Source organism: Papio anubis, chromosome 7, assembly GCF_008728515.1.
Source record: "Papio anubis isolate 15944 chromosome 7, Panubis1.0, whole genome shotgun sequence".
Lineage (NCBI taxonomy): Eukaryota > Metazoa > Chordata > Mammalia > Primates > Cercopithecidae > Papio > Papio anubis.
This window is the reverse complement of record NC_044982.1, coordinates 39,468,151-39,490,733: the sequence shown is the minus strand read 5'-3', so window position 1 is coordinate 39,490,733 and position 22,583 is coordinate 39,468,151. Positions and strand designations below refer to the sequence as shown.

General features: G+C 39.8%; 1 protein-coding gene across 16 annotated transcripts in view; it reads left to right on the top strand.

The window, feature by feature from the left end:
* Positions 1 to 22,365, top strand: part of GPHN (gephyrin) — a 429,045-nt gene extending 406,680 nt beyond the window's left edge. For 12 of the 16 annotated variants that reach the window (XM_031669110.1, XM_021941884.2, XM_031669114.1 and 9 more), the window contains 4 exons: positions 4,703 to 4,767; positions 9,088 to 9,191; positions 20,154 to 20,250; positions 21,361 to 21,494. In XM_031669110.1, coding sequence (XP_031524970.1) covers positions 4,703 to 4,767; positions 9,088 to 9,191; positions 20,154 to 20,250; positions 21,361 to 21,494 — 400 coding nt within the window. Of the gene's footprint in view, positions 1 to 4,702; positions 4,768 to 9,087; positions 9,287 to 20,153; positions 20,251 to 21,360 lie in introns of those variants that run through there. The other 4 variants (XR_004185388.1, XM_021941883.2, XM_031669113.1 and 1 more) reach the window with 3 other exon arrangements.
* The last annotated feature ends 218 nt before the right edge of the window (positions 22,366 to 22,583 follow it).

Genomic DNA, 22,583 nt, shown 5'->3' with positions numbered 1-22,583 from the left:
TGATTTCCTGTTCAAAGACCTCAACTGTATGGCTGAGAGTTCCAGCACACCTCCATGCTGTTAGGGACAACAGTAATGATGCTTTACTGTTAATAAACCCTAGGAGAGAAGCCGAGAGGCTTCTCAGTTGTTATAAGTGGGCTATGGGTACCATCAACAAATTTCAAAAGCCTTTAAAGTATCAAGCTAGCCCTCCTGATAAGTGCCTCATGTCAGTTCTAGGATAGAGATCAGGCTTTACCTCCACAATTTGGCCATTTTTAGTATAGAATTAAGATTATCCCTAAAGCTTTGTCCACAATTTGATAGAATTCTTGGCTTTATATTTCTGTAGTTGCCTGTTGAGCGTGCCCCAATATGGCTGCTGCTGATAGGGCCTTTTTATTATTGAAACTGTTGAACTGGGGCTGGGCATGGTGGCTCACACCTGTAATCCCCAGCACATTGGGATGCTGAGGCGTGTGGATTGCTTTGAACTCAGGAGTTCCAGACCAGCCTTGGCAACATTGAGAAACCCAGTCTGTATAAAAAATACAAAAATTAGTCAGGCGTTAGTTGCTTGTACCTATAGTCCCATCTACACGGGAGGATGAGGCTGGAGAATCACTTGAGCTGGGAAGCAGAGGTTGCAGTGAGTCAAGATCATGCCACTGCAGTCCAGCCTGGGTAACAGAGTGAGACCTTGTCTCAAAAAAAAAAAAAAGAAAGAAACTATTGGATTTGGATCATTTTGTCTTACACAAATATTATTATGCTATTGGGTATACCTCCTTTTTTTTTTTTTTTTTCCTGAGCCCATGGGCACTACTAATCTGATTAGAATACAGAGAATATCCCAAAAGCATATCAATGTGCTTCTCAAAACCTCAAAAATTGAATTGGGCCGAGTGCAGTGGCTCACGCCTATAATCCCAGCATTTTGGGAGGCCGTGGGGGTGGCTCGCTTGAGCCCAGAAGTTGGAGACCAACCTGGGCAACATGGCAAAACCCTGTCTCTACAAAAAACACAAAAATTAGTCGGGTGTGGTGGCACATGCCTGTAGTCCCAACTACTTGGGAGGCTAAGGTGAGAGGATCACTTGAGCCCAGGAGGCAGAGGTGGCAATGAGCCTTGATAGTGCCACTGCACTCTGACCTGGGCAGCAGAGTAAGACCCTGCCTCAAAAAAAAAAAAAAAAAAAAAGATTTAATTAATTGATTGTTCCATTTGCAGAGGGAAAGAAGCAAACACTACTTGCCCTCACCTCTCTTGTCCCAGAGAAGAGTTATTTGTATAATATCTATTATTTAAAATATTCTCAGTGCCTGTGATAACTTTTGTACTCTTTTTTTAATCTGTTATTTACCACTCACTTCAACTTTAGCAGTTCATCAATTCCTAATGTTTAATTTCCTCCCTTAAAATCATAACACTCTGTGACCTCAACCATTGCGTAAATGCTCTTATAGTCTGATCTCAAGAGGAGAACTGAGTAATAGGTTTTGAGTTCCCAGGAAATGGCTTCCAGAGCTTAAAAAAAATTCACAGTTTAGCAATAGGACATTTATGATAGCAATGCATAATAACAAAATATTTTTGTAATGGAATCCTTTTTTAATGAGTACCTTTATAGAAATTACATTACCTACTTGCAAGATGCAAAAGATTGCTTAAATTGGCCCTATAATTTAAATGGGCTTTAAATACAGTGGAAGAAAGAAGGTGTTAATACATTCTCTCCTCATTCTTATTATCTGTAGGTTTGCTAAAATAAAGTAGTTTCGAAGTTTAAATGGGCTTCTTTTAGTTCACCAGAATTTTATGCTTTTCTAAAGGTAATAAGAACTTAAAGGTAATTGCTACTTAATATTAGAACAGAAGAAATGTAAAACACACAAATACAATTTGGCTTTGCTATTTCCACATAACAGTGCTTTCAGAATGCAATTAAGCTCTTTCATTTTAGAGGCAAAGATACTCAGAAAAGCATTCGGAGTATTAGCAACCAGATCTACCAATCACTGTTTTTATTGGGTCATCTACAATGAGCATAGCTGTTATTAAGAACAAATCTTTGAAATTATTTGCATCACACCATAATCATTGCCAAATAACCTATCCGTAAATCAGTATCAAAATCTAATCTCAGTTTTCTAAAACACAGCAAAGAATCAGAAAGTATGCAAAAGAAAAGCCTCAGAGTGGGCCGGGCGCGGTGGCTCATGCCTGTAATGCCAGTGCTTTGGGAGGCGGAGGCAGGCGGATCACGAGGTCAGGAGATCAAGACCATCTTGGCTAATACAGTGAAACCCCGTCTCTACTAAAAGTACAAAAAATTAGCCGGGCGTGGTGGCTGGCGCCTGTAGTCCCAGCTACTCAGGAGGCTGGGCCAGGAGAATGGTGTGAACCTGGGAGGTGGAGCTTGCAGTGAGCCAGATCATGCCACTGCACTCCAGCCTGGGCAACAGAGCGAGACTCCGTCTAAAAAAAAAGGCCTCCCAAAATAGATGTCCAGAGATCTAACTGGACTAACACTACATAACCATCCTGTGAGATCTTTATCCACATATAAGCTAAAGTTAGAACAACCTTGGTTCAAATTTGTGTTCCCCCACTTAGTAGCTGAGTGACTTGGACCACATTGCCTAATCTCTCTGAATCTCAGTTTCCATATAAAATGGGATAATAATTTTACCTCATAAGCTTGTTGTAAGACTTAAATGAAATAATGAATGCGATGCATAGATGTTACTTAAAAAACAGATATTTTAGCCAGGCCCAGTGGCCCAAACCTGTGGATCACTTGAGCTCAGGAGTTCCAGACCAGCCTGGGCACATAGCGAGACCTCATCTGTATTAAAAATTAAAAAATTAGCTGGACATGGTGGTGCATGCCTGTAGTCCTACCTACTTGGAAGACTGAGGCTGGAGGATTGCTTCAGCCCAGGAGATGGAGACTGCAGTGAGCCATGATTGAGCCACTGCACTCCAGCATGGGTGACAGATCAAGACCTTGTCTCAAAAAATAAATAAATAAAAATAGATACTTTTATTATTACTGTTATTATTTTCATTCTAACAATATAACTATTGCTATCATTCTCTGGTTCTCAAACCTAAAACCAGCTTTAATGGTCAAGATGATAGCAGTTTTGCATTACAAGGTGCCACAGGGAAAAAAAAAAAATTGGGAAGAAATAAAAAAACCAAAACAAGAAACAAGAACTATAGAAACATAGCAATGTGGGGTTATGGCTGGGGTGAAAACAACGCATAGTTCTCTTGTGACCTAACATCACTGTATTACAGCAGAGTAGAACATATTAATATATTAATAATGATGGCTATAAATCATCAAAAAAAAGTCAGTGTCGCTGTATTATTGCCAAAGGTAATGAGTGAGGGATCTATTTTTAAAAGATCAACCTCCAAAAATAGTAAAAATAAAACAATTTAAGTGCTGAAAAGGTTAATATTTCATCAGAATTCTGCATTGCTTAATGTTCATTAATATAATGAGATTTTTTAGCTAAAATTCTATATAAAAGGTAATGAATAGGAAAAAAACACTATTCTCATATGCCACTCACTCCTTCCACCCAACCTCCCATGATAAGAGTTCATGTCAAAATCTTGAGGAAGTATAATTTGAGAATATTTTTAAATTACTACTAATTTTGGCCGGGCGCAGTGGCTCACACCTGTAATCCCAGCACTTTGGGAGGCCAAGGTGGGTGGATCACCTGAGGTCAGGGGTTCAAGACCAGCCTGACCAGCATGGAGAAATCCCGTCTCCACTAAAAATACAAAATTAGCTGGGCGAGGTGGTGGCACATGCCTATAATCCCAGCTGCTCAGGAGGCTGAGGCAGGAGAATCACTTGAACCCGGGAGGCCAGAGGTTGCAGTGAGCCAAGATCGCACCATTTCACTCCAGTGAAACTCCATCTCCAAAAAAAAATTACTATTAATTTTGTTCTAGTCATGATATTTTGATATTTCAAAAATAATGTCTTGATAATAGGGAAGTGTTTATGTCTATGCTAAAGATAGTTTTAAAAGGCTAATACAGAAGAAGCACGATTGAAAGAAAAAGGTTAAAAAAAATACTCATTTTGAACAATAGGCAACTATCTGCCTCCACAGGTTATCAAGTGATTCTCCTGCCTCAGCCTCCCGAGTAGCTGGGATTACAGGTACACACCACTGCGCCTGGCTAATTTTTGTATTTTTAGTGGAGATAGGGTTTCACCATGTTGGCCAAGCTCATCTCAAACTCCTGACCTCAAGTGATCCACCCGCCTCAGCCTCCCAAAGTGTTGGGATTACAGGTGTGAGCCACCATGCCCAGCCAGTCTTCCGCTTTTAAGAATGATTATTGTAAATTGCCAGCAAAAGTAGTATAAACATTATTACCTAGAGGGGTGGGAAAACTTGGAAACTCCAAGATTTGGAGTCCATTTCTATGGCACTGGCAAGAAAAAAAAAAAAAAAAAGTAAGTAATTTTTTGTAAACCAGAAAGTGTGGTTACTTGAAAACAGGAAATACTAAACACAAACTTATTTAAGTGTGTATAGAATACTTCAGAGTATAAAGATGTAAAGGCAAGTCAACAGAAAACTGTTTTCTATATGATAAGTGTATGGATTACAAAAACACTGGAGTACTTAATGTATTCATCATATTGCTTAGCAATCACTAACAAGTGACTTTTTCTTCTAGCTTGCCAACAACATTTGCAACTTTGGATATTGATGGTGTAAGAAAAATAATCTTTGCACTACCTGGTAAGAATAAAAAATTGTTTCCTTTGCTTTTTCTGGAAAAATAGCCAAAATTTTTTGGACTTCTCTTGTGACCAGTACCCTATTAGACCACCTAGTTTGAAATCTGAAAGACCTGGGCTCAAGTCTCAGCTTTTCTAAACGACCAATCACTTAACCTCTCTAGGAAGTTTCTTCACCTGCAAAATAAGACTAATATCTACTTCATAGGGTTGGTGTAAAATCAGATTAGATAATATATATCAAAGCACATTCCAAATCCTGAGATGATAATCAAGTGTTAGCTGTCACTGGATCTTTCTGGGGCACCTGCTTTTTCCTTGTAGGAAACTGGTCGAAGTTAGCAGCCTAATACCTCTCATAACTAGAAGTATTGTGCTCTAGAGGCCAAAGTGCCTTGAGTCACCCATGCCAATACCAAATTAGAAAATACAAAGCTGCCTCTGGTCCTTGCCAGATTTGGGCTGGTTGAGGGGAGGGGGAAGAGGAAAGGTCAGGCTACTACTGTTACTAGTGCTTCTCAGCCAAATCCCACTCATCATCTGTCTACAACTTCCCCATTCCCACGCTTGCCCCAGTGTGAGCAGAAACTTACATGTTCAGATTATAGAAGGAGCAAAGTGGGTTCAGTTCACATGGATTTTCAAATTCAAATTTTTAGTGATTTGGGGTTATATATTTAAAGTCATGATGAATCTTGATAAATTTTAAAAGAGTCTAAAAGTTTTATGCATCTATTTTTTTTTAACTTTAAAATTATCCTCTGATCATTCTGTTCAGTTCTCTATTTTTTGGCACAGATTCCTTTAGAAAATAACTTATTTATTTGAGATTTACAAATCTCATGGCTTTGGGATATTTATTTGTTTTTTATGTCAAGTAAATCTCAAAATGGAAATGTAAAGAAATGGAAGCAGGCAGAAAAATGTTAAACTTTAAAAACATTTTAAGCCCCTATCTATAAGCATTAAAGAGATTAGAGTTCTATCATATAGAAAATTTTCAGAGAGAGGACATTTAAGTAAAATAGTCCTCAGAATGTATCTGTAACATGAAACTCCTTAGGACCTTTCGTAATTCCTTGGATGCTCTGATAGCCATTGTATAAAGAAATGTGCTCCTTTTCCTAGCTTCGTTTGGCCTGGAAGGGCCTCTTTTGTCTGCAGAAGATATGACTTAACCTACAGACCATCAGTGATATTATAACAAAGAATGTTACTGTGGGAGCCTATTTCACCATTATGCCAAAGATGTTATAAAATTAAAACCTATTTTCAAATTCCTGCTTTTAATTTGAAACCTTTTCTGCTCAGCCTGAGTGAACCAACAGAGGGCAGTGGAAACTCACATGTTCAGATTGTAAAATGTGCAAAGTGGTTCCGTTTACAAGGATTTTCTTGCTTCTCTTGATGTTGTTGTTGTTGTTGTTGTTTGTTTGTTTTTGCGAGTTTTTTTGAGACAAGATCTGGCTCTGTCGCCTAGGCTAGAGTGCAGCAGCGCGATCTCATCTCACTACAACCTCTGCCTCCTAGGCTCAAGCCATTCTCCCACCTCAGCCTCCCAGGTAGCTGGAACTATAGGCGCTTGCTATTACCCCTGGCTAATTTTTGTATTTTTTGTAGAGACGGAATTTCGCTATGTTGCCCAGGCTGGTCTCAACTTCTGAGCTCAAGCCATCCACCCGCCTCAGCCTCCCAAAGTTTTGGGATTACAGGCATGAGCCACCATGCGCAGCTTTACAAGGATTTTCCATTTCAAAACTGTATCTCTGCTTTCCTGCAGGCCATGCATTTAAAGCCATCCCTAATCTTGACAAGTTTTAAATCAAAGTTGTGTATATTTACTTGCTTTATTTGATATTTTTAACATTGCTAGAGTGATGCTCACTGTTGTAAAAATCAGAAAATACAGATAAGCATTAAAAAGTGTTAACCATAATCCCCCAACACACACATATAGATAAACCACTATTACAAGTTTTTGATATCAGTCCTTCCAATCCTTTTTCATACATAGCAAGACCCCGCCTCTAAAATAATTGGAGCGCTTCATTTTTTATACAGTAATGTTATAAAGTAGTAGTATTGTAAGGATTTTATAATCCTTGATGAACAATGGCTTTTTTATTTGTTTGGGTTTTTGTTTTGCTTTTCCAGAAAAAATATTCTATCTGCTTGTATTTTGAAGCAAGGGAAAGTAATTGATTCTTTTATTTAAGAGTCTGCTGTTCTGTGGACAACTCATTTTTCCATTGAAATTATTAGTATCACTTGTCACTTTTTGCACCTTAAAAAATCTATTCTTAAGCACTTTTGTAGGTAGAAGAGAATTGGAGGTATGATTATAGCTAATAATAGGCTAAACTGACCATTGCCTTTTGACTTGATGATGTAATAAGCAGTGTTTAGCCAGGCCAAGGGAACCTAAAAATCTAGTAGCCCATTCCCCACTCCAGGTGATACATTCATACTTACATAGAACTGTATAAAAGTATTAAAACAATTGGAATTTTAGAACCAGAAGAGATGTTGAGAATCATGTAATCCAAACCTTTCATTTCATAGATGAGTAAAGTCAGACTCAAAAAAACTTTGGAACTTGCCAAGATCTCACAGCTTGGTTAGATAATAATGCCACACAAGAAATCAAATCTGTTATTTACAGCCCAGGTGGTTGCTTCTTCACAGCCCACCCTTCCTCCTTTGAAGTGTATGACACACCTAGATTTCTTCTTGGAGAGATATAGTTGAATTCCTTAAATTCTTCTCATAACTTTAAAAGAATTTGGTATTTGTATTAGTCTGCTCAGGCTGCCATGACAGAATACCACAGACTGGGTAGCTTTTTTTTTTTTTTTTTTTTTTTGAGACAGAGTCTCACTCTGTCACCCAGGCTGGAGTGCAGTGGCACAATCTCAGCTCACTGCAAGCTCCACCTCCCAGGTTCACACCATTCTCCTGCCTCAGCCTCCCGAGTAGCTGGGACTACAGGTGCCCGCCGCCTCGCCCAACTAATTTTTTTATTTTTAGTGGAAACGGGGTTTCATAGTGTTAGCCAGGATGGTCTCGGTCTCCTACCTTGTGATGCAACCACCGTGGCCTCCCAAAGTGCTGGGATTACAGGCATGAGCCACTGCGCCTGGCCCAGACTGGGTAGCTTAAACAACAGAAATATATTTTATTACAGTTCTGGAGGCTGGAAGTCCAAAATCAAGGTGCCAGCAAGGTTGGCTTCTGGTGAGGCTTCTCTTCCTGGCTTGTAGACAGCAACCTTTTCACTGTGTCTTCACATGATCTTTCCTGTATGTATATAGACTCCTGGTGTCTCTTCCTCTTTTTATAAGGACATCAGTCCTATTGGATTACAGCCACACCTTTATGACCTTATTTACCTTAATTACCTCCTTAAAGGCCCTATCCCCAAATACAGTCAATCATATTGGAGGTATAGCTTTCTTTTTTTTTTTTTTGAGACGGAGTCTCGCTCTGTTGCCCAGGCTGGAGTGCAGTGGCCAGATCTCAGCTCACTGCAAGCTCCGCCTCCTGGGTTTACGCCATTCTCCTGCCTCAGCCTCCCGAGTAGCTGGGACTACAGGCGCCCACCACCTCGCCTGGCTAGTTTTTTGTATTTTTTTTAGTAGAGACGGGGTTTCACCGTGTTAGCCAGGATGGTCTCGATCTCCTGACCTCGTGATCCGCCCGTCTCGGCCTCCCAAAGTGCTGGGATTACAGACTTGAGCCACCGCGCCTGGCCGAGTTATAGCTTTATCATATGAATTCAATCCATAACAGTATTCATCTTCAGGTCCTTAAGACACATCTTAAATCATTTGTTTGGTGTTTTTTTTTTTTTAATTTAAAGGAATATCTAGGTAGAGAAGGTTATAAATAAGTTTCCTTATGTTTATATTTTCTCAGTTTGGGTACCAAGCTTGTAATACTATAGTAATTTTTAAATGCTTAAAAAATAGCAAATAGATATATAAAACTTGTAAACGGCTTTAAAACAAGATTAGTAATGAGTAATCTTGATAATAACATTAGTAATGGCTTTCAACTGGCTCAGGAAAGCAAAAACAAATGGTGTTAAACAGCTTCTAGGCAGCAGAATTCTCCATTTTACTGAAAGACGCAAATGTTTATACCCCCTGTGGCATTTAGTTGACTATACCTCTGTTCTAGTTGGATTCAAGGTGATTCAGAAGAGGAAAAATTGTGCCTAGTCACTTCCGTCACATTCTGATACCCGAAGATATAGACAGACATAACTATTTGGCAAATTGTTACACAGTGTATTATAAATAACTGCTTGGTTGACTTTCAGGGAATCCTGTATCGGCTGTCGTCACCTGCAATCTCTTTGTTGTGCCTGCACTGAGGAAAATGCAGGGCATCTTGGATCCTCGGCCAACCATCATCAAAGCAAGGGTAATGCTTTCTAATGACCAGAAACCAAAATGGAAGCCTGGTAACAGTGATATAATTTCCTAACTGTCCAAAATAAACATCTAGAGTTTTCTGTTTGTTTTGATGGAAAATGTGATTATATTCTCCCCTGTGTACTAGAAAATGTAGGGGAAAGGATCCCTTTTATTCTCTTCCTTCATGACTTCTAAAGTGAATCATTTTCTCCAGATAGAAGTCCATATACGAGTCCAGAGAGCACGGCTTAAAAACTTGAGTGACGCTTAAGGACAACACAGTTAATAGGATATATCTGGCTCTACCCTAACACTAGACCTGTCTGGAACAAGGGAGAATTTTCTTTTCCCCACGCAAACTCACAGGGATAGCAATTAACCTGCTCACTTTTTCAGTGATTTCAACGATAAATTTTAAACAAGAAGAAGACAAAGGACTGGAAAGAGATCCTGATAAGTCAGCAGGGAAAGGATAACCATATTGTTTGGAAGAGAACTGCTAAGGCTGAGAAATATGCCATGGTAAAAGTCACTTGGAAATTAGGTCTCCTTCTCCACCAACACTAACTTCAATGTGATTTACTACTACTCAACTAATTATGTGATACACTTTCTGTGTGACTAATGAATAATGTTCTTAGCAATATAAACTACAGTACCAAACCATTACTTTCCAAGAGTTCCAAAGTAAATTCAAATATGGCAAAATGCCATGATTAGTTGACAGGAAGAACAAAAAACATAACAGATAAAATATTAGGCCAGTCTCAATGGCTCGTGCCTGTAATCCCAGCACTTTGGGAGGCCAAAGCAGGTGGATCACCTGAAGTCAGGAGTTTGAGACCAGCCTGGCCAACATGGTGAAACCCCGTCTCTACTAAAAGTAGAAAAAATTAGCTGGGCGTGGTAGTGGGTGCCTGTAATCCCAGCTATTCAGGAGGCTGAGGCAGGAGAATCGCTTGAACCCGGGAGGTGGAGGTTGCAGTGAGCCAAGATCGTGCCATTGCACTCCAGCCTGGGAAACGAGCAAAACTTCATCTCAAAATAAAAATAAAAACATAAAATGTTAAAAAAATATATTACTCTGAGAATACGTAGGATAAAAACATTAAGAAAATCTAAGGCCAGGCGCAGTGGCTCAAGCCTGTAATCCCAGCACTTTGGGAGGCCGAGACGGGCGGATCACGAGGTCAGGAGATCGAGACCATCCTGGCTAACACGGTGAAACCCCGTCTCTACTAAAAATGCAAAAAACATTAGCCGGGCGTGGTGGCGGCGCCTGTAGTCCCAGCTACTCAGGAGGCTGAGGCAGGAGAATGGCGGGAACCCGGTAGGCGGAGCTAGCAGTGAGCTGAGATCCGGCCACTGCACTCCAGCCTGGGTGACAGAGCAAGACTCCGTCTCAAAAAAAAAAAAAAAAAAAAGAAAATCTAGGCTTTCAATAGTCTGAACATTGACTGCTTAAATGCTAAGAACTTTGTGGACTGGGATATGAAACAATCTCCTTAAAATTTCATGAAAAATTTAACTAGATTTTTTTTAATAATCACAGTGGTAATCAAATTTGAAATTAAGTGGAAAAAGAAATAAAAATCATCCATGAACAAAAAGTATTCTGATCAAGTCAGAAGTCAGAGTCATAAAGCTTAGATTTAGACAGTCAAAGCAGTAATACTGAATTTACTATCTTCATATTTACCTAATTAAGGAAATAATTCACATTATTATAAGAGAGAGAGAAAGAAGGCTTCCCTTTGACTTTGCAGATCTCTTATGAATCCTTTCATTTATTTCTTATTGTAACATCCACCATCTCTTCTTTAAAACAGACATTGTGGCAATCGTCTGTTCTGACAACAAAGATGAGATGGTACTCTATAATCAGACTGATGCTTGATATGTTGTTCCGGATGGTGCCCATTTCCTGTCAGCAAAGGATATTGAGAAGTGGTCAAAAAATCAGTCAACTGCCTTTCTCTCACGGCAGTGTCATTGGGACTGCCAGTATGGGTCATCAGTATGCTTGGCTATTTGTTTCTTTTGTTTCTTAGCTTTCCAAATCACCCCCACATCAGTACTGACACAACAGACACTTTAAAACATAAACATGTACTTCCTTGAAACGTGGTAAGTCTTATCTCTCTTTTCTGACCATAAAAGATGCAGCTTACCCACACCACTGATTACTGTTCTTCAGAATAGATGCCAGAGCCATTGCCTTTACCATTGCTTGCTGCTTTCAGGAAGTGGGAGTCAGTGTTAAAGGCTGCTGTTGGTAAATCATACTGTTGGACTCTGATGTGGCCATTCTATGTGTCAGTGCAGAAAATGTCATCCTTGCTAGGCACAGTGGCACTCGCCTGTAATCTCTGATACTCAGGAGGCTCAGGCAGGAGGATTGCATGAGGCCAAGTGTTTGAGACCAGCCTGGGCAACATAGCAACACCCTGCCTCTAAAAAAAGTAACAAAAATAAAATGTAAAAAAATTAATGAAAATAAAATGTCATCCTTTTATATCAAAGCATTCAGAAGAGCATCAGTTTAGAACAAACGTTTCCCTTATTTCCTTGGTCACTTAGGTTGGAGGTGAAAATCTTCTCATTTTCAATACACAATAAGAAACACTTCCAAAGCATCTGGTAAAAAACAAAAAAAGGAAGGAACACAATCCTAGCAATTCATCAAATAGGATTATTGACCCCGTGTTTCCATGCAAGGACATTCTATCATGTGTTTCCTTAATATCCCATTAAAGCACTCTATACCGCCCTTGTCATCAACTTTCTTTGCTAGAAACATACCTGGAGTAACTCCTATTGATATTAACAACTTAGGCAGTGATTAAGAGACAGGAAAGGGGGAAAGCATGTTCTAGAAGATAGCCAACTATAAGTCCCTCATGCCCATCCCCCTCACAAACACAGCCAGAACAATGAATAAATAACTGCATTTTAATGGAAAAAAAACTGAAGAAGAGCAGCCGAGTGTATCAGTGGAGTAAGAGAAACCCTGGTGAGCACAGAAACTCAGGATGGTCACATAGAGAACAGAAGGAAACACCAGGCCTCCACCATCACATCCCCCAGCTGGATCAGCTGGGAACCAGGAAGAACTCCCTTGGCAAGGAGTTAAGCAGAGGATCCCAGCAACCCCCATCAACACTTTGGACACCTACAGACCTGACGGGGATACCCTGCGGTCCTCACAAGCATGAAGCCCAGCTGAAAGAACTATGCTCCCCCCAGGAAAGGAGCCAACGCTGTGCGCCGACCTATGTGGCCTGTGCAGCTGCTGCACTTACACCATGTTGGAATTGGAACTGTGGCTAGAGTTTTCTTGCTCTGGGAGCAAGTAGTCACAGCACCCCTTCATCCCCAGTGCTACCCCAACACTGCGGCCTGACATCCACAGACTGAGATGCAAGCAGCTGTACAACTTTCCAGTGGAGCCAAATAGAGGTGGAGCTACTCCACCTAGCGCCCCTCACATCCCCCTCAGCCAGAGCTAAAGCCATATACTGCCTCCTAGGAAAACAGTATCTTGGCTGCTCAGAGCAATCATGCCTCCCTAAGTTCAGTCGTCTACTAGCCTAAGTTGAAGCAGCACCCAGCATCCCAGGAAATGGTGCTTTTGCTGCCCAAAGTAATCATGCAGTCTAGTACCTAAGCTAAAGCAGCATCGTCTATCCCAGAGAAAAGGTGCCAGAGCCACCCAGTACAGTCATGTCCCCAAGGCCTGAGCTGAAGCAGCACATCACCCCCTAGGAAACTGGTGCCCTGGCTGAACTGAGCAACTGGGCATCCGGAACTATGCCGAGGTAGTACCCACAACCCAGGGAAACGGAGGAGTGGCTGAGCTGAGACACCTCATCCTACAGGTCAAACAACTTCCTACTCTCCTTTCCTGAAGCTAGACTAGCCCCCTAGTGTCTGAGCAGCTGAGAAACACCTCTTCCTAGGATGTACAGTCATTGCTATGCTGTTTACTGCCCCCACCCCAGGGCCCAAATGACAGCTGTGCCCCACCAGTCTGGATTACTTATTGCTGCTGCACCTGGCTGCACAAAGTCTGGGATTCTACCAAGCCCCACCAGCACAGGGTCTAGGGTCACTACTACACACCGCCTTATCCCCTGGGACCTAGGTTGCCAATAAGCCCTATTGGCTCAGGTTCCTAGATAGCAACGATAGCCTGCTCCCTCGGCCAAAACGTCCAGGGGCAACCCTTCTTCTCTGGAGTCAGGCCAGAGCTGTGCCCTGCCCTACAGGGACAGAATCATAGCTACAACTCAGCCACCTGAACCCAAGCTGCTAAGGGGTACCCAAAGTCACAGACCCTGGCTCTGTGGACAACCTACACCCAAACCTACCAGAGACCCTCAGACCCAGGTGCCACAATAGGTTCACAAGACCCTGAACCTAGGACCCTGGCCCCACATCCACTCTAAGCACCTGTACCAGGAACCCAGTGCTCCAGTAGGCGTTCTTGTAGGCCATGTCAGATTTGACACAAAGAGGGATCTCCCTAGGCTATATCTTCCCATTGTGGAGAAAATAAGAATAAGGAAGACACTAAAAGCCCTTAGCACTGAATATTAGCAACCTATGCCGCCACCACCACCACTTCCACAAACTTCCATGGACTAGGTAACTGAGGCACCCACAGTTACTGCTCGCCCTGAATGCACCTGAAGATGCTGCATGGAAACTATACCACTATACCTATTGAAAAAGTCACCACACCCTTCCCAACTGGCACACTAAAACCCAACTGCAAATGAAAGTCTTTTTCTATGGAAACAAGAAAGACTGGAAGAAAGAATAGTTCCACCAGGTGCACAGATTAATGCAGGCTCACAAAAAACACAAAAAAGCAACCAGATATGATAACACCAAAGGAACATAATGGGTCTCTAGTAACAGAACCAAATGAAAAGAAAATCAATGACCTGCTAGAAAATAAATGCAAAATAATTATCTGAAGGAAATTCAATAGATATAAGAAAAAATATAGAGAGACAAGTCAACAGAATCAGGAAAACAATTTATGATATAAATGAGAAATTCGACAGAGATAGGAATCATTAAAAAAAAATTCCTACAGCTGAAGAATTCAATACATGAAATAAAAAATACAATAGAGAACTTCAACAACAGACTTTGTCAAGCCAAAGACTTTCTGAACTTGAAGATAGGTCATTTGAAATTACCCACTCTAAAGGGGAAGAAAAGAAATAACAATGAAAAAGATTGAAGAAAGCCTGTAAGATTTTGGGCCATCATTAAGTCAACAAATTTTTTTTATTATACTTTAGGTTCTGGGGTACATGTGCACAATATGCGGGTTTGTTACATATGTATACATGTGCCATGTTGGTTTCCTGCACCCATCAACTCGTCATTTACATTATGTATTTCTCCTAATGCTATTTCTCCCCCACAACCCCACCGCCCCACCCCCCAACAGGCCCTAGTGTGTGATGTTCCCCTCCCTGTGTCCATATGTTCTCATTGTTCAACTCCCACTTATGAGTGAGAACATGTGGTGTTTGGTTTTCTGTCCTTGTGCTAGTTTGCTGAGAATGATGGTTTCCAGCTTCATCCATGTCCTTGCAAAGGACATGAACTCATACCATTTTTATGGCTGCATAGTATTCCATGATGTATATATGCCACATTTTCTTTATCCAGTCTATCATTGATGGATATTTGGGTTGGTTCCAAGTCTTTGCTATTGTGAATGGTGCCACAATAAACATACATGTGCATGTGTCTTTATAGTAGAATAATTTATAATCCTTTGGGTATATACCCAGTAATGGGATTGCTGGGTCAAATGGTATTTCTAGTTCTAGATCCTTGAAGAATTGCCACACTGTCTTCCACAAGGGTTGAACTAATTCACACTCCCACCAACAGTGTAAAAGCATTCCTATTTCTCCACATTCTCTCCAGCATCTGTTGTTTTCTGACTTTTTAATGATCGCCATTCTAACTGCCATGAGATGGTCAAATGGTATTTCTAGTTCTAGATCCTTGAAGAATTGCCACACTGTCTTCCACAATGGTTGAACTAATTCACACTCCCACCAACAGTGTAAAAGCATTCCTATTTCTCCAGCATCTGTTGTTTTCTGACTTTTTAATGATCGCCATTCTAACTGCCATGAGATGGTAAATCATTGTGGTTTTGATTTACATTTCTCTAATGACCAGTGATGATGAGCATTTCTTCATGTGTCTGTTGGCCGTAATAAATGTCTTCTTTTGAGAAGTATCTGTTCATATCCTTTGCCCACTTTTTGATAGGGTTTTTTTTTTTCTGTTAATTTGTTTAACGTCTTTGTAGATTCTGGATATTAACCCTTTGTCAGATGGATAGATTACAAAAATTTTCTCCCATTCTGTAGGTTGCCTGTTCACACTGTGATAGTTTCTTTTGCTGTGCAGAAGCTCTTTAGTTTAATTAGATCCCATTTGTCGATTTTGGCTTTTGTTGCCATTGCCTTTTGTGTTTTAGTCATGAAGTCTTTGTCCATGCCTATGTCCTGAATAGTATTGCCTAGGTTTTCTTCTAGGGTTTTTATGGTTTTAGGTCTGACATGTAAGTAATTAATCACTCTTGAGTTAACTTTTGTATAAGGTGTAAGGAAGGGATCCAGTTTCAGCTTTCTACATATGGCTAGCCAGTTTTCCCAGCACCATTTAATAAATAGGGAATCCTTTCCCCATTGCTTGTTTTTGTCAAGTTTGTCAAAGATCAGATGGTTGTAGATGTGTGGTGTTATTTCTGAGGCCTCCGTTCTGTTCCATTGGTCTATATATCTGTTTTGGTACCAGTACCATGCTGTTTTGGTTACTGTAGCCTTGTAATATAGTTCGAAGTCAGGTAGTGTGATGCCTCCAGCTTTGTTCTTTTGGCTTAGGATTGTCTTGGCAATGTGGGCTCTTTTTTGGTTCCATATGAACTTTAAAGCAGTTTTTTCCAATTCTGTGAAGAAAATCAGTGGTAGCTTTATGGGGATAGCATTGAGTCTATAAATTACTTTGGGTGGTGTGGCCATTTTCATGATATTGATTCTTCCTATCCATGAGCATGGAATGTTCTTCCATTTGTTTGTGTCCTCTTTTATTTCGTTGAGCAGTGGTTTGTAGTTCTCCTTGAAGAGGTCCTTCACGTCCCTTGTAAGTTGGATTCCTAGGTATTTTATTCTATTTGTATCAATTGTGAATGGGAGTTCATTCATGATATGGCTCTCTGGTTGTGTGTTATTGGTGTATGGGAATGCTTGTGATTTTTGCACATTGATTTTGTATCCTGAGACTTTGCTGAAGTTGCTTATCAGCTTAAGGAGATTTTGGGCTGAGACGATGGGGTTTTCTAAACATACCATCATGTCATTTGCAAACAGAGACAATTTGACTTCCTCTCTTCCTATTTGAATACCTTTATTGCTTTCTCTTGCCTGATTGCCCTGACCAGAACTTCCAATACTATGTTGAATAGGAGAGGTGAGAGAGGGCATCCTTGTCTTGCACCAGTTTTCAAAGGGAATGCTTCCAGTTTTTGCCCATTCAGTATGATTTTGGCTGTGGGTTTGTAATAAATAGCTTTTATTATTTTGAGATACGTTCCATCAATACCTAGTTTATTGAGAGTTTTTAGCATGAAGGGCTGTTGAGTTTTGTCAAAGGCCTTTTCTGCATCTGTTGAGATAATCATGTGGTTTTTGTCATTGGTTCTGTTTATGTGATGGATTATGTTCATTGATTTGCATATGTTGAACCAGCCTTGCATCCTAACTTGATCGTGGATGAAGTTAACTTGATCGTGATGGATAAGCTTTTCGATGTGCTGCTATTTCGGTTTGCCAGTATTTTACTGAGGATTTTCACATCGATGTTCATCGGGCATATTGGCCTAAAATTCTCTTTTTTGTGTGTGTCTCTGCCAGGCTTTGGTATCAGGATGATGCTCTCCTCATGAAATGAGTTAGAGAGGATTCCCTCTTTTTCTATTGCTTGGAATAGTTTCGGAAGGAATGGTACCAGCTCCTCTTTGTACTTCTGGTAGAATTTGGCTGTGAATCCATCTGGTCCTGGACCTCTTTTGGTTGGTAGGCTATTTATTATTGCCTCAATTTCAGAGCCTGTTACTTGTCTATTCAGAGATTCTGCTTCTTCCTGGTTTAGTCTTGGGAGGGTGTATGTGTACAGGAATTTATCCATTTCTTCTAGATTTTATAGTTTATTTGCATAGAGGTATTTATAGTATTCTCTGATGGTGGTTGTATTTCTGTGGGATCAGTGGTGATATCCCCTTTATCATTTTTTTTTAATGTCTATTTGATTCTTCTCTCTTTTCCTCTTTATTAGTCTTGCTAACGGTCTATCTATTTTGTTGATCTTTTCAAAAAACCAGCTCCTGGATTCATTGATTTTTTTGAAGGGTTTTTTTGTGTCTCTGTCTCCTTCAGTTCTGTTCTGATCTTAGTTATTTCTTGTCTTCTGCTAGCTTTTGAATTTGTTTCCTCTTGCTTCTCTAGTTCTTTTAACTGTGATGTCAGGGTGTCTATTTTACATCTTTCCTGCTTTCTCTTGTGGGCATTTAGTGCTATAAATTTCCCTCTACACACTGCTTTAAACGTGTTCCAGAGATTCGGGTATGTTGTGTCTTTGTTCTCACTGGTTTCAAAGAACATCTTTATTTCTGCCTTCATTTCATTATTTACCCAGTAGTCATTCAGGAGCAGGTTGTTCCGTTTCCATATAGTTGTGCGGTTTTGAGTGAGTTTCTTAATCCTGAGTTCTAATTTGATTGCACTGTGATCTGAGAGACAGTTTGTTGTGATTTCTGTTCTTTTACATTTGCTGAGGAGTGTTTTACTTCCAATTATGTGGTCAATTTTAGAATCAGTGCGATGTGGTACTGAGAAGAATGTATATTCTGTTGATTTGGGGTGGAGAGTTCTGTAGATATCTATTAGGTCCATTTGATCCAAAGCTGAATTCAAGTCCTGGATATCCTTGTTAATATTCTCTCTTGTTGATCTGTCTAATATTGACAGTGGGGTGTTAAAGTCTCCCATTATTATTGTGTGGGAGTCTAGATCTCTTTGTAAGTCTCTAAGGACTTGCTTGATGAATCTGGGTGCTCCTGTATTGGGTGCATATATATTTAGGATGGTTAGCTCTTCTTGTTGAATTGATCCCTATACCATTAAGTAATGGCTGTCTTTGTCTCTTTTGATCTTTGTTGATTTAAAGTCAGTTTTATCAGAGACTAGGACAGGATTGCAACCCCTGCTGTTTTTGCTTTCCATTTGCTTGGTAGATCTTCCTCCGTCCCTTTATTTTGAGCCTATTTGTGTCTTTGCACGTGAGGTGGGTCTCCTGAATACAGCATATACTGATGGGTCTTGACTCTTTATCCAATTTGCCAGTTATGTCTTTTAATTGGGGCATTTAGCCCATTTATGTTTAAGGTTAATATTGTTATGTGTGAATTTGATCCTGTCATTATGATGCTAGCTAGTTATTTTGCCCGTTAGTTGATGCAGTTTCTTCATAGCATCGATGGTCTTTACAATTTGGCGTATTTTTGCAGTGACAGGCACCAGTTATTCCTTTCCATGTTCAGTGCTTCCTTTAGGAGCTCTTGTAAGGCAGGCCTGGTGGTGGCAAATCTCCCAGCATTTGCTTGTCTGTAAATGATTTTATTTCTACTTCACTTATGAAGCTTAGTTTGGCTGGATATGAAATTCTGGGTTGAAAATTCTTTTCTTTAAGAATGTTGAGTATTGGCCCCCACCCTCTTCTGGCTTGTAGGGTTTCTGCTGAGAGATCTGCTGTTATTTTGATGGGCTTTCCTTTGTGGGTAACCCGACCTTTCTCTCTGGCTGCTCTTAACATTTTTTCCTTTATTTCAACCTTGGTGAATCTGACGGTTATGTGCCTTGGGGTTGCTCTTCTCGAGGAATATCCTTGTGGTGTTCTCTGTACTTCCTGAATTTAAATCAACAAATATTTTTATCATCAGAGTCCAGAAGAAGAAGAGAAGGGAAAGAGGATAGGAAACTTATTTAATGAAGTAATAGCTGAAAAACATCCCAAATCTGTTGAGAGATATAGACATCCAGATCCAGGAAGTTCAAAGGTCTCCAAATATATTCAACCCAAAAGATCCTTCCCAATTTGTCAAAAGTTGAAGACAAAGAATTACATACATACAAGGAAGTCCATATTAGACTAACAGTAGATGTATCTGCAGAAACCTTACAGGCCAGAAGGGAAGGGAATGATATATTTAAAGTGCTGTTTAAAAAAAAAAAATGCCAGCGAGAAATACTACATGCAGCAAAGCTATCCTTCAGGAACAAGGGAGAAATAAAGCCTTTCCCAGACAAACCAAAGCTGAACACCATCTTCTTAGCCTTCTTTTCTCTTTTCGCCAGAGCAACCCAACCCCTGGACTTCCTGTATTAAGAATATAAGGTGGCCAGGCATGGTGGCTCATGCCTATGAATCCAGTACTCTGGGAGGCCCAGATGGGAGGATTGCTTGAGCTCAGGAGTTCAAGACCAGCCTGAGCAACATAGCAACACGCCATCTCTACAAAAAAAATAAAAATTAGTCAGGTGTGGTGGCACATGCATGTGGTCCCAGCTACTCAGGAGGCCAAGGCAGGAGGATCACTTGAGCCCAGGAGGTCAATGCTGCAGTGAACCATGATCGTGCCACTGCACTCCAGCCTAGGTAACAGAGTGAGACCTTGTGTCAAAAGAAAAAATACATTTTAATTGAATGTTATTTAAAAAGAAAAAGAACATAAGGTGGTAGTGATAGCAACAACAGAATACCAAGGATAGTCTCCATGTCCAGTATATTCTTTGCACAACCCCTACCATCTTGTAGTTTTGTCAGATGATCAGGTGACCAAGTTTGTTTTCTTTTCTTCTTTATTCTGTAGTTATCATGTGATGTAAAACTCGATCCTCGTCCAGAATACCATCGGTGTATACTAACTTGGCATCACCAAGAACCACTACCTTGGGCACAGAGTACAGGTTAGTCATTCACATCTACAGATATTCCTAGGCACCTATCCTGTTAAAACACAAATTTATATATAATCTTCCTTGGTTATAACTGATTTTGTAATTATTATACATTTTCCTTTTTGAAAAGTTAGATGAGTCAAATTATTCCTAAACACTATAGCAAAAGTTAAAAAATAACTATTAGAAGTTTACTTATTTTATTGAGCCATATTTTCTAGATAAACATTTAGAATGTCCACATATCATTGACTAATATTCTGTAATAAATCTGGAATTACAGAAGATTTGATATGTTTGTTCAACCAATAAGTTCTGAGTATAACTTTGTAGGAAAAGGAGGAGATTCTAGCTATACCATCTTGAAATGTGAGATGAAAGCCCAATTTATAATGTGGTTCTCTGTTGCCTCTACCATACCCTACTTATTGGTAAATTTGAAGGGCAGAGAAATCAATATTGATAATTCAGAGTTCTATAGTGACCTCCACTAGACTTTAAACTGTTATTCCCAACTTCCCTAGTCATATTTTGCCTAACTTTTGATGTGACTCCAGAAAAACTGTACGACTAAGTGAAAACATCAGCTAACAGTGACCAAGTTCATGAGCTTTGCCATCAGAGAGAGCTGCATTCAAATTGGCCACCAACCTAGTTAGCAGGATCCTAGGCAAGTTACTTAAGAATTTTTTGAGTCTTGTGAGAATCAAATAAGGTGTTTAAGTAAAGTGCCTAGTACTTTGGCACTTAGTAAAGAAATGGTAGCTGCTACCATTATTGTCATTATTATTTTAATAGGTTTTTATAAAGCCTCCCTTTTCAGACACGCATAACATTTCAGCCTGAATTGAGAAATTCTGTGGCATTTTGCATAATGCTATAAAATCCTGGTTTTACTCTTTCAAACAAGAATTTCTAATGTTTATTTTTAAAGTTTGAATGAGCTGGTGGTAGGATATAGTATCATGGCCACCTGAAAAAGATACTGGAAAGTTTGATCATCCCTTCTCCTCTTGAAGACCTGCATTTCTGTCTGTTTACATTTTGAAAAGGTCTACAAGGGCCCAAATGTGTATGCCATGATGCTTGTGCTGCTGTAATAAGAGTATTTCTTTCTAGGTAATCAAATGAGCAGCCGTCTGATGAGCATGCGCAGTGCCAATGGATTGTTGATGCTACCTCCAAAGACAGAACAGTATGTGGAGCTCCACAAAGGCGAGGTGGTGGATGTCATGGTCATTGGACGGCTATGATGGTCACCAGCAGGAGAAAGCTTTGATGCATGTCCACATATCATTGACTGTATCCTGTAATATGCAACGGCACAGCTAGTTTTCCCGATTTGGATAAAAGTTGATCTGTATAGTCAACATCTTGAACTATATTTCAAATGAATTTAAATATCTTTTAAAGAAAAAAACACCTAAAAATAAATCTTAACAAACAATTCTATTCTGATTATATCAAGGCAAATTTTTCCTTTCTTGCAAATTGCTTTGTGTGTTCAATGCTAGGTCTGATAGCGATAGCTTTTAGTAGACAGCGGTAGGTGCCTGCAGAACTTGTGTTTTTCTCATCTTTAAAATACAACTACTTATGCTCTTAAATCAAGGCTGTCTGCTTATTTATACTAGCGTAGGCAATACTTGGATTTCCCTTCTTAGTATGCTTCATAACTGCTTTACAGAGAGCTTTTGCTTGTTCTTTCTCATGTATCTCGTGTTTATGTGCACAGTGCCAAAAGAAGACTGACTGGGTAGAGGGAGGCTCTGCCTTGCCTCAAGAACCATCCCCTGCAGAGCATCCAGGGAGGTTTCTCACCCCAATAGCCTCATGGCACAGTACTCTTGGGCAGTAACTGGACACCTTTTATTTGAACAAACAAACTGAAGAAAAAATGCTTCCTTAAGTGCTGACAGCCTTTTTAACCAATACATTTAAAATTGTACAGAACAAAAAAATAAAATCAAAGACTGATCTTGTACAGATACTAGTGTTACCAGCATTCATGTGGAAATCAAGAGCAAAGACAAAATAATGTTAAACAACTCTGTATCATAACATTTTCTGTAATGATACTGAAACTTAATGAATAAAAAAAATTCCTTGATCATTATTTAAAAATGTAATGTGTTGGCCTCGTTATTAAAAAAGAGAAGAATGTCATGCCATTCTGATAGGGTTCTGCCTAATAAAAGGAATAGTTAAGATGGCCTACCAAGAATATTTAAAATATGGTATATTGTAACTCTGTATCTTACTACAATGTTTGGGAAAAAAATGTGATCATAGCATTATGATCTGTAGCATGTGAAAATACAGATGAGAAGGTAGGAGAACCT